This window comes from Patella vulgata, chromosome 2 (assembly GCF_932274485.2).
Source record: "Patella vulgata chromosome 2, xgPatVulg1.2, whole genome shotgun sequence".
NCBI lineage: Eukaryota > Metazoa > Mollusca > Gastropoda > Patellidae > Patella > Patella vulgata.
In genome coordinates, this window is record NC_065880.2 from 45,663,078 (window position 1) to 45,678,786 (window position 15,709).

At 32.5% G+C, this 15,709-nt stretch overlaps 1 protein-coding gene across 4 annotated transcripts in view; it reads left to right on the forward strand.

Moving 5' to 3' along the window:
• The first annotated feature begins 744 nt into the window (after nt 1-744).
• Nucleotides 745-15,709, forward strand: part of LOC126810828 (protein pangolin, isoforms A/H/I/S) — a 48,599-nt gene continuing 33,634 nt past the window's right edge. Inside the window, exons 1-2 of one of the 4 annotated variants that reach the window (XM_050536124.2) lie at nt 745-1,269; nt 1,414-1,483. In XM_050536124.2, the coding sequence (XP_050392081.1) occupies nt 1,126-1,269; nt 1,414-1,483 (214 nt within the window). In that variant the 5' untranslated portion in view covers nt 745-1,125. The remainder of the gene's footprint in view (nt 1,270-1,413; nt 1,484-15,709) is intronic. The other 3 variants (XM_050536125.2, XM_050536128.2, XM_050536129.2) reach the window with 3 other exon arrangements.

Here is a 15,709-nt window from a genome sequence, read left to right on the forward strand (position 1 = left end):
TATTAATTGAACAAACAGACCTCTGCTCGACCAGCGACCCACGTAATCATTATAGATGTAAACTCGGCAAAGTACACCGTATTAAAATTTCGTTTAGCACCGATTTTAAGTGATGGATTTGAGATAAGCATTTTCGCAGAACGCATCCGCTAGATGGCGGCAGCTACAAAGGAAATAGAGTGTAAACAAATCTTGTCTCATTGCTCGGGCGCCACTACCATATAAGGTATCACAAAGGCGTTCCGATACATCAAAGAAAACTGCCGAGTGCTTAAACTGGGATAAATTTGTACAACCAGGTCCGTTCCACGCATGGCAAATAAATTGATATTACCCAAATATAATATATAAACTTTAATAAAATCAGTTTCAGGAGACGCTCTGGCCTTTACACAACTAAGAAAGCGAAATTCCAGCCGTAACGCCTCTTGACCTTTGCGAGCGCACGACTGACGAGTAGATTGTTGAGATAGTAGATAGGCGGCTAGATCAAAGACTTCTCACTGAAAACATCCAATTCAGACGCATAACAAGAATGTTCAGGGCGACGACGCTCTGCCCGGGCTCGGCTTTGTTCCTTTGCAAAAAGCAACACTGGAGTCACGACAGAAAGACGATATAGTATACGATACATGCTACTAATGCACTTTGTTGATGAATTTTAATATTTTTCTAACGATTAGCATATCGACATATGGATTTTTTCCCCGCAATATTTCCCGGGATAATGTAGTGTAAACACGGTAGAAAACTCAACGAAGTGCCGTCGCTATTTCCATTTGCACGGCCTGTGCTATATATTCGTGTGTTTTAACCGTAATTAAATCACATATCACTGGCGCACGATTTTCTCCACTAGACAATGGCAGAACGGAGAAAGTTTTGATTACAACAACACTCGGTTCAGTGATTGTAATAGCGAGGGGCACTTGCTGGACAACAAAGCCGAGTGACTAAGTGCTGTTGTAACGGAGCTTGTGATTGGTCGGCTATTCTCGGTACTCGTCGTTAATTGGGTGTTATTAGATCGCCTTTACGTAGTATATTCATGGCGGATTCAAAACGTGTGTTGAGGGACGTTATTATCCTGTGTGAAAATTAGATCGCAGTGCAGAACTTTTGACCATGCCGCATATGAGCTCAGGCGGCTCGGAAGATTTTTTCTCAAAGGATGAGGTTAAGGTGTATAAAGATGAGGGAGAGGAAGAAAAACGATCCTCTGAAAACCTCTCGGAAGAAAAGTTGGGACTTGTGACAGAATCGGAAGAGGTTAGTGCACGGTGCCCTACAATCGCCGATTTCTCTTTGATGTCTTTTGATCTTTTTGGACGGCTATTGCATCTCAAGGATACTCTGTAACGTGGATTCATGTATGAATATTGGTTAATATTATTAAAATCTTTACTATTACAGGGTAAAAATGGAAGTATTCAAGGGAATTACTCGGGAAACGACAAATCTAGCGGTGGTGGAAACGAAGAGGGTAGGTCTAGTTATTATGTGAGCTATGGCTAAAGTTGTATACTGTGTATAATTATGTGGATATTCTGTGTATTGTGCTGTGTTGGATGTATAGTACTTCGTATTTTCGACGAGAGAAATTTGACCTGCGATATCCTTATCAACAGTATTTTGAGGGAGATTTCGGCTGGCTCAAGCATTTCCTTTGATGTGTAAAAGTATGCACCTTTTGTCTGCCAAGCCTATTGTGAACGACGTATGCATCACAATGGGGGCGACTGCGCGGGATCGCATGCCGATATTGCTATCAAAAGGGCACAAACGTTACTTACAACTTACTGCAAATGTTCATTTAAACATGAAAGAGTAATATTCTGTTATATTTACAAATGCTAAAAGAAAGCTATTTCTCTTAAGACATCACACAAAGTTCGTGAAGAAATGAAAATATTTCTGTTAAAGTTAGGGGACCAGTGGCCTAGATCTTATCAATTTTTATGTATGTCAAGCTAAAGAAAAAGCTAAACAAAATAAAGCCCATTTATCAGGCATAATATTGGATATATTACTAATGATATGAAATATGAAATGCTTGAATTATCAATTAAAGTTATAATTTTTAAGTTTTTGTACCAAAACTACATGTAGAAGAAGTTTAAAAGGTCATGTTTAAATGTATACAGTATAAACAAAGGGCAACTTCCATAATTATTCAATTGTCATTAGATGGCAGCTAATATTTGTTAGTATTTTGATACATAATAACAATAAATTCTATGTTTGTCACAAATTCTGGAACATATTGTAACTTTGTTAACTAAAACTGATGTCTCTTTAATTAATGACCATGAACAGGTATAATACAATAATATACAGTAAAATGGAAAATTCTGAACATGATCAGTCAGTCATTTTACGTATTTACATAACACTTCATTTGAAAATCTCAAACTACCTACATAGGCCTACCACTGTTAAAAATTTGATGCTCTTCAAGGCCCTGACCAGTTGAAATTTAAAGGCAGTCTCTTTAAATGTATTATTCTGAAAAAATATTGGATTGCGGTATGGACTTAAGATGATTTTTTACTTTAATGTTAGTGTCAGGCTTTAAAAATGTTATTTTCATTCCAAAAAGTAACTAATGTGAACAAGTCAGTTGCGTTGATTAGTTTTTTCTAAAATGCTAATGTAGAATACAGCAGAATCACAAACCATACATAAGAAAGTGGCACAATGCAATTATACATATTCTCGCAATGAAACATTTAAATCAAATGCTAATGTTCAATGCAGGAAAAAACAACCGTACATAATAAAGCGGCAACAATGCAATTATAAATTTATACATATTTTCACGATAATGTGTTTATATCTAATAAAGGATTTATCAATCTCTGACATACATGTTTAATTTAGAATTATTAATTTTAAAATGGTACACTGATCCAGAACAGGAAAAGTAAAAACTACCATTTATTTTTGTCATCACACATGTTTATTAGCTTTATGAAATATTAAACACCATTGTAATAAAGGATTAGGAATTTTTTTTCTCTATCGCACGAAACCAAAAAAAAAAAAAGCAACTGAACTAATTTGTGTAATCGGATGTTAATAATACATACATAATAGATATAAAGCTAACCTACAATTTACATACATTTATAAATAACACATTGTGCAGGGTGCTTTCAAGTTTGACAATTACTAATTTCTGAAAATTAATCATATTATTTGATAAACCTTATTTTTTCCACTCTATTATACTTGAAGAAGAGTGAGAATTATGGAAGTTTGGGTTTCGATTAGAAGATGTTATTTAATTTGATGATCTAGGATATGTGGAAATAAATGTACATTGTAGGTATCCTACTTGGACATAAATGTTATTCTAGGATAGGACTTTTAGGAGTAAGAGTGGTACTCTACATATTTCATTGATTAGTAGAACTGTTATATTTAAGTGTAAAACTGAAGAGTTGGACATGGCTACAAAGTCCATTATGATGTCATATTATAGTCAACAAATGTCAATGTCATAATCCTAATCATAAATCAGTCTCGCGATAATTGATTGATACATCATACATCACTGATAATCAGGCACTGAAGTCATATTATCACATATTACATACAATTCAAATCACATTTTAGGATGTTAGTCAAAACTTGTGCTGAAAGGTTAGACATAAGTAAATATGGTTATTTGGCCATATCTCCCTCCACAATATACGGGTATATTGAAATATATATCAATCGGTACACAGTCCTTTATATTAATATCTTACCAATATAAATCTATATTATATATATCTATGTCTGTTGGGGGTCAAAGCTGACCTTTTTATTTCTCTGTCGACCTTCTCATATCAGAAAATTAGAATAAAATTGATGTCATTAATTTGACTTAAACTGATATGCCAACAATTGGTAAATGTCAACTATATTACAGTACTAAATGTTCTTTTTAGTGGGAATTTTGAGCAAATTCTATATATTTTTGAAAAAAAAAATGTAGCCTATATCTCACCTTTTTCTGATCTTTATTTCTGTTCAAATTTTTAAATTGAAATAATATTCGATTTACATGTAGTTAAGAATGTGATGAGCTATTGACATAAATACTGTATGTCATAACATTTGCACAAATCCCTTTCATTTTGACCTTTTTCTTGCCCAATTAGAACAGGAAATACTCTTTCACCTATTTGATGACAGGGATGTGTATAGCCTATCATTTTACACATGGGAGTCAATTCAAATAACCCATAATCTTGACAAATCCATTGGAATTCCATAAAAACATGACACCAAAACACAGTTGATGCTGTTTTATACTCCCAAATCTACTAATATTTTGAAAATCATAGATTTATAATTCAATGAATAGATTCTTTATGTTGACAATTTTATTTAATTTTCTACTAAAAGAAAAATGTTTTCACTTCTGATATCCAAGTGCTAACCATCACTTCATTTACCTGCAAATAGTAATGTGTGTTTTACACAAGGCAGGGTAGATAGACAAACTCTTTCTAGAATACCAAATACCACTTCTCACATATAGCTACTAATTTTTGTTGTATCTTTTTGTATTGTATGATGTTGTGGTCAATGTTTATTATTCTAATCGTAAAACTTATAATTGCATCATAAATCCCAGATATTTTATCTGGTCTCTAAGCTATGATGGATCTTGTGGAATATTGTGTTAGATTACAAATATTGACTGGATTATGTAATACATCAAGATACATATTATAATCTTTTGTTTGTATGTCACGGTTTACTTTGAGTCTTGAGAATTATGTTAAATATGTACCGCTACTTTCATGAAATCAAATGATCGACTAATCTTTGAGGCATGCTTGCAAGATTTGCGTCGATTTTTTAAAACATTATTATACATGTAAGCCTACAGCTGTTGTTAAATTATTATGGATAAAACAACTCGTTGCTTACCATTATACATTTATACATGTATATTACATACAAGTAGATAGATCAAAATCAAACTCTAAATGAAAGCTGGCTTAGAATTATTGCTATTATTAACTGTACACTATTAAGTTTGAATATGAATTGGACTGTCTGTTGCCTAAATGTTGCTCAATGCAATGGTGATTTGAGTTTGTGGTCGGTTTGTCAGAAATAAGGGGGTTTGGATGGCCAAATGGTTAGCATGTGCACGCTGTATCATAAGGTCTGTCATTGAGTCAATTGGTGTGGTTTCGATTCCCCGGTTGTACGTGACAAGGAGTAGGGTCGCCTGTCCAACCTCGTGGGTTTTCTCTGGGACCTCTGGTTTCCTCCCACTGCTAAAGACCCCTACACGCAAACAAATTATTGAAATGAAATTGAACCATGTGTTAGTCTCGAAATGGTCTAGTTTGTGTCGAGTGGACGTTAATCCCCATTTCTCTCTCTCTCTCTTGTCAGAAATATATGGCCTCTCTGGAGCCTCTGATGTGTAACGTCTTCTTGTGATAGAGGCCACGGCAATTCCACTCCCACCTGGATACCTGGGAGAATTTTGATGGATAAGTGAGTGGTTGATATCTTGATGAAAATTATCTGTTGTTAAAATGAAGAAATATTTCTTCGACAGCCAATGTACATACTAATTAAAATCTTCCTAGAAAGCTATATTTGCTGCTCTAAATGTTATGTTATGATTAGATGTCATGGAAATCCTTTCTAATTCAAATCTAAAAAAAGTATTTTCATCCATTAAAAGTAACTAAGAGTTCCATTTTGTGTGCTAATGGTCAGCTTTTCCCCCCTTTTCAATTAACTTTTGAATATGTTTTATTTAAGTAATAATAAAAGGGAAGTATTTTAGTTTTTTTTTAAAACTGTAACTTCAAAGATTATGTGAATTATATGATATGACAGGACACAACTGTTCTTTTTAGTCATCTGTGATTCAAAAAAGGATGATTGCTAAAAACAAAGTTAACCCAAATATTATTTTGTAGAGGGTAGAGGTCGAAAGGAGTTTGATTCAATTCCATATTTTATGAGAATTTGTTCAATTGGTTCGAAATGGGTCATCTTTGTAGTGATTTATCCGTTACGTGGCCTACATGTATGTTTACTTACAATTTTTGGAAAAACACAACATAAAGCAGTGAAGCGTTTTGAACATAGTAATCAATATTCAACACAATCTTACTAGTACAGGGAAATGTAGGCTTGTAGCAAATGAGCATGGATATGTTCTTTGGAAAATATTTGATAGGTCCATACATCACTGTTAAAATATGACAGTGATTGAAAGTTAGATTTTTTTGGAGTGGAAAATAAGGCATGACTAGTGGACTAACCCATGATATTTGACTGAGTTTTTACTTACTAATACAATTATCAGATAAAAACTATTTGACCTTCCTGTGGGGAAGTGGTCAGATGATATAATACAATTGCTTTTGGGTATTTTGAACTGACCACATGTAGGTTTCTCAGTTGGTATCAACCAAAAATGTCTACTTCTCATTGTGTAGATTTCACTAACTAAATTATTTCTCCAGTGCCTTGATAGATTTCCCCCATGTGTGGACTCCCCTATGTGTGGACATTGGAACCTTCAATTGTTAACAGCTGCCCCCTTGTCTGATTGTTTAATATGACAGAAAATCAAATAAATACAAGTATCATTTATCTAATACATTTACTGACTTAAAAACTTTCTTTTCATTTATAAAAAGTCATGATTTAATTAATGTAGACATGACAAAAAAATGGTAATACCAAGAGCTTGATTCAGATTACAAATACTTATCACTTGAGAAGAGCTATAACATTTGGAAGCATAAAGTTGTGTATGGTTATCTTACAGTGATATTGTTATTTAATATTTATCTATAGAAACCAACCATTTCCAGGCTTTCCATGGAGTTAAAAAAAAACAACAACATGATTTTATGGCTCACTATAAACTTTCTGAATCTTACTTACAATCCTATTCATTTCTCAAATACAATGTTTGAAAACTTGATTGGTTACCAGAATAACTTTGCTTACATTAAGTGACATTATTAAGAGATAAACAATGGGCATTATTCAAGAATATTGGAAGTACCAGAGCTTAAGCTGTTAACATCAATATGCGTACATGTACATGTATTCAAAAAATTTAAATGATTAAAAACTGCTTAATAATGGCAATTTTTTTTGGCTTGCATCGACTTATTCCCTCTTTGAATATATTCACATCATATAAAGGTATAGCCAATGAAGGGCTACAGCTCTTTTCGTTTGACTTTCAATAATATTGGTAAATTTGGGGTTGGCAAAAAGATCTTAAGGCACCTTAATATCAGTATTCTCTTGGATCTAATTGATCTGTTTTATTGAATTCCTGGCACTGCAACTGATTTCATATCTGTTTTTTGTAGTACCCAATAGATCCAGAAAATTTAAAAGGTTAGGTTTTTCAGAAGTTTTTTTTTGATTGGTTTCTCTTATTAAAATTAACATGCATATGTACAAATGTACAAACTAATTATGTCTGATCTGGAAAAAATCTCATGATGTGATTAAAAGATTATAAAAAAGATGCAGACAAAAACGTATTGATATGCATAAAAGGATGTAGCCATTACATTACTGTTCACTGAATGTAAATGATTATGATTAGATCAGTATTGTTTTTTTTTGTAAATTCATTACTTTGACGAAACTATTGGAATCTTGGCTTTAATTGAATAGATATAATAATACAGCTTTCTGTACAAATTCTAGGTGATCTGTATTGCTCATTTTCTAAGGCAGTTTGAGTTAAACTTGTTTTTTTGCTCTATTGGTTATTTTTTTTTAATGAAAAATTTTGATGTAATACGCTGAGCATCTGCCAGAACAACAAGTTGATAGGTTCATAATCTTTCTTCTTTTTTTTCGTCATAGAAGTGAAGCTTTCGTATCAATTTATGATAGTTTTGGTTTTGTATTTGACTTTCGTCGGTCAACAAATCTTAATTTCAAGTGCAATTTTTTTCAAAGTTCTACTTAGAAATGTTTTCCGGGCTTTCGCTCTTGCAGACAGTGACAAGGGATGCAATGTTGTACAAGTATCAAAACTGTAGCTAGATTTCATCTTGACCCGAGATAACTTTCAAGCAAACCCCTAAAAAAATTTGACACATTGGAGCCTTGTAATGATTCAAATCAGATAGAATTGTAACACCATGAGTCAAGCTAAAAGCTTTTTTCAAGATATCTGTACTAAACACTTAACATGACGAAATATTTATCGGTGGACCATGTATTATACATGAATATTTATAACCATGGGTGAACCTTGTAATATTTTTTTATAGGCCATCATTTCATCAATTATTATTTCAATAATTTATACGACCAAGATAATAGTTCATTTAAATTTATAAAATGAAAAAACGGTTTTACATGTATAGGGCATAAAGCTGGCAGGAGTGAATGTTGCTTAAAAAAAAGGGACATACATAGGTTTTCGGTATAATATATTCCTTGAATTTCATGTACAACATACTTGTAACTAGCTGTAGATAACACATTATTTTAATGGACTAATCAGGGATTCGTTCGGAATAATTGAATTTTCATTGTTATTTTACTTGTTTACATGGAGAATTTTGTAAATTCTATTAATATATATGTTTAAGTAACAAAATCACTTCTTTTGATGGCTTGTGATTTGTTTTTTTAAACAAAATTTTGATGTATTTTAGTTTTCGTTTTCTTCACCATGCAACTGCTGTATATGACATTTTAAGACTTTATTATTTCAATGTTGAAATTGGTTATGGATATTTTCAAAAGAGTGCTAAACCTAGTATGAAAAGAGAACTGTTTTTATGCTAGCCCTGTGAGACTTCAAAGGCAGGCGTTAATTAGGACACTGGGACATTGAAACGATGAAAGGCAATGAGTCAGATGGCAGGGTAGTATGGCTTTAATGTCATTTAGTACCAATAATAAAAACCAGGAGGGCAAGGCATCTAACTTATTATGGCCCAGTTCTACATAGATAATGTAGATAATCAAATTTAGGAGACCCAATAAATAGCCACTATTTAACATAAACTTGTAAGTTTTTCTCATCAATTTGGTTTCTTAAGTGTGAGAATTTCAAAAAATATAACGCTGACCTTTTCTCAGTTACAGATCTAGATAGACTCAGTATTAAACCATGATAATAGGGATAGGTTGATTTGACCCAAATTATTTATTTGGTCAGGTTGCATGATATGTTTGAAGTTTCTTCTGCAAGAATATGATGAAAATAATGAATAAGTCCTGATCAATATTAAAAAATCTAAAATGTAGTACAAATAATATCTTTTGAATGTGTGAATGCATTGTTTATTCTTCAGGAGTCAAAAGGATTAGGCCTGGTTAATATGATAATGTGGTTGTATTCTAGACATCTTGCCCAGCTGGCTTGGAGAAAAATGTCATTAAATCTTGATCTGTAATATTTTGTTTGTTTTTATGCTTTTTCTTGTGTTACCTATTATCGTCATGGTAAATTTGATTGTCTCAAAGATTCTGGTAATTCTGATAGTTTTCCTGTACATGGCAGGATATGCTTACCCAATGAAGAACATTGGACACCAGATACCAGAATATGACTTGCTGCTAGTCTCACTTGTTAGGAATTGGTGAAATTGTCATAGTTAAAAGTCTTGTACATTTTGTCTTTTCTTCTTTAAGTTTTCTTTTTTTAGGTGTTTCTACTTTGGTTTTTCAATATGTATTGGATCAGTTGTCCTGAATCAGATCTGATTATACATGTATATATAAAAAAAGTGTTAATAGCTGATTTAAAGGGGCATTATTCAAGAGTTAAATCTGCCTATTGCACGTCTTGCTTTATGCCTTAAATGTTATATAAATTATTAGACATTTATTAACTTACCAAGACTATAATCAACCCCCGATGCCATCAGAGACTCTAGATTTTCGACAAATTTAAATACGATTTACGGTTAATAATTTAATTTAAAAATGGATGATCAAGACTGTTTATTACCATAGAACAATAGCAATGACAATTGAGTCTACACTGTTTGTCTAATGCCAATAACTTGGCTCAGAATGAAGTAATTTGACTGAAATTTTCAACATATTCCCCTTTTCATTATCTGTTTTTGAACTATTATAGTGAGAACTGTATCTAGATCTTACATAATCCCCCGTTAACTGTTCATGATGGCTGGTATATTTTGAGATAAATTCTATATATGTCCTAATATCAATTTTTGCATAATTGGTGAAGTTAATGTGATTGATCAGTTAGTAATAACTGCTTTCTCTGTGATCTTTCACTGTATTACAAAAAAAATAAAAAATACATCATTATATTTATCATGATTGTTTATATCAAAGCGCTTCAACAATTATTCTTTTGAATCCATTCTTATTCGAGCTTATAAATGTGTATCGTTTGTGATTGTTTCATGACTGGTCTAGTGGCTCTGTGGATTTCTATGCCGCAGGCAACTTTCAAGAATGCTATAATAGGAGAATTGGATGGTGCTAGTTTGGGTATATTGAACTGTCGCGCAAATCAACTTATCAAAGAAGGTATACATGTATTTTAGCCGTTCGTGCACTATAGGAAATTACCATTAATTTTTAATGCTGATCAACCAAGCTGCTTGTTTCCACAAATTAAAAAAATCCACAATGTCATTAATATTGGACAATTATGTCTGGGATTTTGAATAGATATTATAGTCAAAACACACAAAAATTAATTTTGTAAATATATCAATATGTTTTTTCCTGAAGTATAATTATTGGCATATAATTTCATGTACTTATTGATGAACTTTAAAAAAATAGATGGAGCCATTGTTAGATAGATTGAACAGAAGTAGTCACTCAATATTTAACAGTGACTGTTAGTATGATGTTATTGTATTAAAGCCTACATTATTTAAAGATGATGTATGCCCTGTACAATTTTACAAATGTATGAAGTTATGATTTATCGGTGTATATCATAACTTTAAAAGTATTCATTGTACCTTAGAGACTACAGTTTGTTATAGTTTATTTTATGCTGTCTGCTGTGGATTTTATCATTGATGACTGATAGCTGTCAATAATATCATGACAGTTTTAACAATTTCTAAACACCACTCCAATAAAAATCTGGAGTGCTAAATTCTTGTCCAGACATTATGTCATTGTTCTTTGATAAAATGTATAAAAAGAACTTTTGGATTATTTTTTTAGATAGCTGGGTACATGTATATGAATAGACATATAAACCTAATAATACTGTTGATTGGTATGAACCCTTAACAGTAGGTATTTGATGAAGACTAGGTTGCAACACCACTGTCTGGGCAAAATTTCCCTCATATCACACGTTATGTTATGGCTTATGCCCATCCGTCTTCATTAGTTCGGTTAGTACAAACCTAACAAAATTGATTGCCGTTTTCAGGTACATTTTGCTACCATTACCACATTGAAAATAGAGTTTGGGTAATCATTAAAAATATTCTTCAAATTTAAGCTGTTATGGTTAAAAACCATTCCAAGAGAATTACCAGAACGACTTACATTATCAAATGAAATCAATTCTATAGAAAAATTTTGTGGCAAATTAAACTGATAGTTGTGTTCATTTTGAAAATATTCATTCAATACTTGCCATGCTCTTTTACAATGACAGTATGATGAACACAATCTTTTGCTCTAGATTTTAATGGTAGGGTCTGTTAAGCTAAAAAGGGAAACTTGTATGCCATACAAATAATTTGGCAGCATTAAATATATTTGGTATTGTGTACTATTAAATAAAAAAACAATGACATAAAATAATATAAAAAAATATAGTTGAAAGGACTTTCTACTCTAAGATAAATCTTCTCTTATTGATTTTAGTATTAAAGAAAAAAATATCTTCTGAGTAAACAATATCTATTGATGACTATGCAGCAATTAAAATATATTTACCATTTACCAATGATGTTTTTTTTAGATATAGTTATTGCATGACTGCACTAGGGTTATTTGTTTTTAGATAATGTTTTTTTTTCTTCTACATGAAATGGATGATGATGCCGGCAATTTAAAATGGCACTAGGTAGACCCTAATGACTTTGATCATTGTTCATGTATTGAATTATTCAGAGTGTTGATGATGCTGATAAGAATTGAACTTTAGCCGAGTGACGACTAAATGGCATGATAGGAGAAGGGTGATGGTAAAAACTGTCATGGTGCCATCATTGTGCCAACATTCGTATCTTGCATTTTGTCATAATGCACGTCTTGTATGACTTCTGGTGTGCTGCAAGTCAAATGATTATCGCCATTTTTTTAAAAGCCAGTTTGACAATATTGGCAGTTTCGAAGCGTATTGGTTTTACGATTTACTCAACGTTAGTTAGATAAGATGTTACCAATGATATAACTGCTTACGTTCTCTTAGTTACTGGCAAGAGCTGGAAAAAGATTCTATTGTTGCCCTAGTAACTATTAGTAATGAATTGAAAATATAATGAATTGGAGCAGTGATTGGTTTACAGAAAGAAGGCATGTTTAGTTGAAATGGTGGCAAGTAGCCATATTGCCATCAAATGAGTTAGAAAATTGAGAAGACAGTATTGTTTATAGTTTGTTAAGATTGACAGCACAAGGAGTGGTCTTATACCTAGTTATATTCATGTGGTTTTTTTTTTACAAACGGTTCATGTAGACTTTAATTTTTTCTTGTTTTAAGTCATTTAGTTGTAACATATATTTCTAATTTAACCTTGGTGTAAGATCCACTGGGTTTAATAGATAACTTTTATTACTTTGAAAATATTAGTAGATGATTAGAGATTATTAGTTATAAGGATCACCTGACAATGGACAGAAAGTGTAAACCAAAGTAGTACAGTTATGCACTATGTGCTCCAAATAGTGTGTCAGTAAAATATGACAAGTTGCTGCAATAGATGTGTTTACTTGCCATGAAATTGAAACATTCTCTTTATTTCATTTTCCATCAAAACACTAAATATTGAATTTGTTTTTTCGGTGCAAGATTGTTTATTTATGATGAAAGTAAGAACTTAACTATTTCAGATAATCCAAAGTTATATGTGTAACACTCTATTACAATTTTATGGTTATTTCTCGAATTTGACTTGATTGACAGGATAGTGACCTTTTAATGCTAGAAACTTGTCATATGCATCGTTTCCTCTATGGTAAAGTTAAATATAACTGGAATGTTAATTTATTAAGAACGTGGATACCTCTTCTTTATATTTTATTATTCAGAATGGTTCATATTAAGAAATTTACTGTTTGTATGGCGTCGATCTGTCCTTATGAGTCACATGTATTTAAAAGAGGAGCTTAAAATTAAGGATCTTATCAAATTGTCTCACTCTCTTGGGTTCGTGATATTAGTGGGAAACATTCAGGCAGAATGTTGATCATGACATATTCATTAAGATAACATGATAATCCCTTCAGAGCTACCATAGCTACCCTATTACCATCAGAAGAGGTAAACAAATATAGAGAAATATTTTCACATGTTTTGAAGTTGCATCTTCCATTATTTTTTACTGGAATCTTTATTTAAATCATGGGAACCATGGTGGCTCAGTGAGTAATCAACTTGCTTGCTAACCAGGAGGTCTTGGGTTGGCACTTCGTGTTGGCTGAGAAAGCTCTGCAGGATTTTCTGTTGTGGTTTTCTCTTCTCTGTGCTGGAGCCAGTGAGTAAGACGCTCGCTTGCTAGCCTGCAGGTCGTGGGTTTGACCCTGGTGTTCATCAGAATTTTCCGGTGTGGTTTCACTTTGTCTAGTTGTTCAGATGAGACAGAAAACTGAGGTCCCGTGTACGCATTGGCATGCACTTAAAAGATCCCTTGGCAGTTGGAATTCGATATAAGAAGAGTAGCATAGCACACTGTATGGCGTATGCCAGTCTTCATTAGCCCAGTAGGAGCAGAACAGTAGGACGTCAAATTTCATTTCTTGTCTGTGCTGTCCTGTGTACACATTGGCGTGCATGTAAAAGAATCCTTGAAAGTTGGAATACGAAATAAAGAGTAGGCCTTAGCACCGCTGTCAGCACAAAATTGCTCTCGTAGCACATGCCCATCTTCATTAGTCCCGTCTGTGCTGAAAAGTAGATGTTAAACCCCATTTCATTTATTCAAATCCATTCGGCCCACTCCCTTTCTACTACATGTACTAGTATGAACATCTGTGGAGCTGACAGGAAGTCATTTTACTGGATTAGACCAGTGGCTGCCAAGGCCTGACAAAATTCTCACTGATACACAATAAATAATCATCCTGGTCCGCAACAACAATTGGGGTTGCTAACACAAAAAATGTAAGCTTATAGAAGGAATGTTCATTGATTTTTTAGCTGTTGTTTATGTTAGTACCATCATACTCAATTATTTATATTGTAGATACTGATCATTTATAATATACAATTAAATGGTTATCACCTTCTCAATAGTCTACAGTAATGACCGTTTCATATTTAATATAACAATAAAAAGTTACATTTTGAGGTTAGTAAAATATGAAATGAACATGAATTGTGTTTTTATTATAAATGTTGATGGTTTATATTGAACTTTAATAGATATATTTAGGTAGATAGAGTTTATCTATTAGTCCATTTACTAACTTATCTTGATCAAATAATGTAACAGGTTTAAGGTTAACTATTAGTGGTTTATTCTTATTATTGTATATTTAATGGGATTTGTCGTTTTTAACAATACTAATCATATTTTAATGACTGATGTGTTTCTGGCTGTTTTGGGGGTCGTGAAGGTTGTGTGGGCAATATCTACAAAATGTTCATTGTATGTGGGTAATACCTAAACACTTAAATATATTGAAATTGATTGTGTCCTAGAATGATGTGTCTTTTCCGGATGTACGTCAGAGTTTATAAGTGAGATCTCAACATAGATCACTGTAAATGGTGGTGGTGTATGTAGCCTACTCAATTGAAGTTTTGTTTTTCACATCATTGTTGGTCATCAAAAACAAACAAGTTTTAATGAATTAGAGCATGAAGATGTTGGGAGACGTGACTTGGTCACATAGATATAATGGCTAATCACATGAATCACCCTGACATCAGCTCCGGTACTAAATTTGATGATCTCCTAACTAATGAGTAGACCAAAGGCCCCTGTATAAATTATTTAGTTAATTTATGACAATACATCCTTTGTTCATTAATAAATGTTGAGACTCATCTTTACATCACATGAATCACATATCTACCTAGAGTAAGTTTTAAAATATGTAAGTGATGTTGGAGATGCAGTGTGTACATCCTGTCGTAAATCATTGTTGATGTAAACTGATGGTTTGTTTTCCTGTATGCTAGGATATCGCTTGTTAACCTCTCATTTGCAAATGTTAATTATAATACAACACTGGACTGTAAGATTTTCAATGAAATACAGACTGTCATCTCTTGTTTGTCTACATCTGGACCAAACATAATCATTTAACCTCTGCCCTACTATTTCAACTCTTAGTAATGAAACTGATGTCAAATAGATTTTAATATTTAGTCATCATCTTTGGATTTTGTTTGTTGATTTGTTTTGTGGGATTACAATCTATTTTTGTTGAGTCAGTAGAGAAAGCCAGGGTTTAAAATATAACTGAAACTAAAATGAAACTAAAATTAGTAAACAGGTCGGCTTTCACCTAATCATTCCAAACAAATATCTAATCATATAAAGCTAGCACTATCACTAAT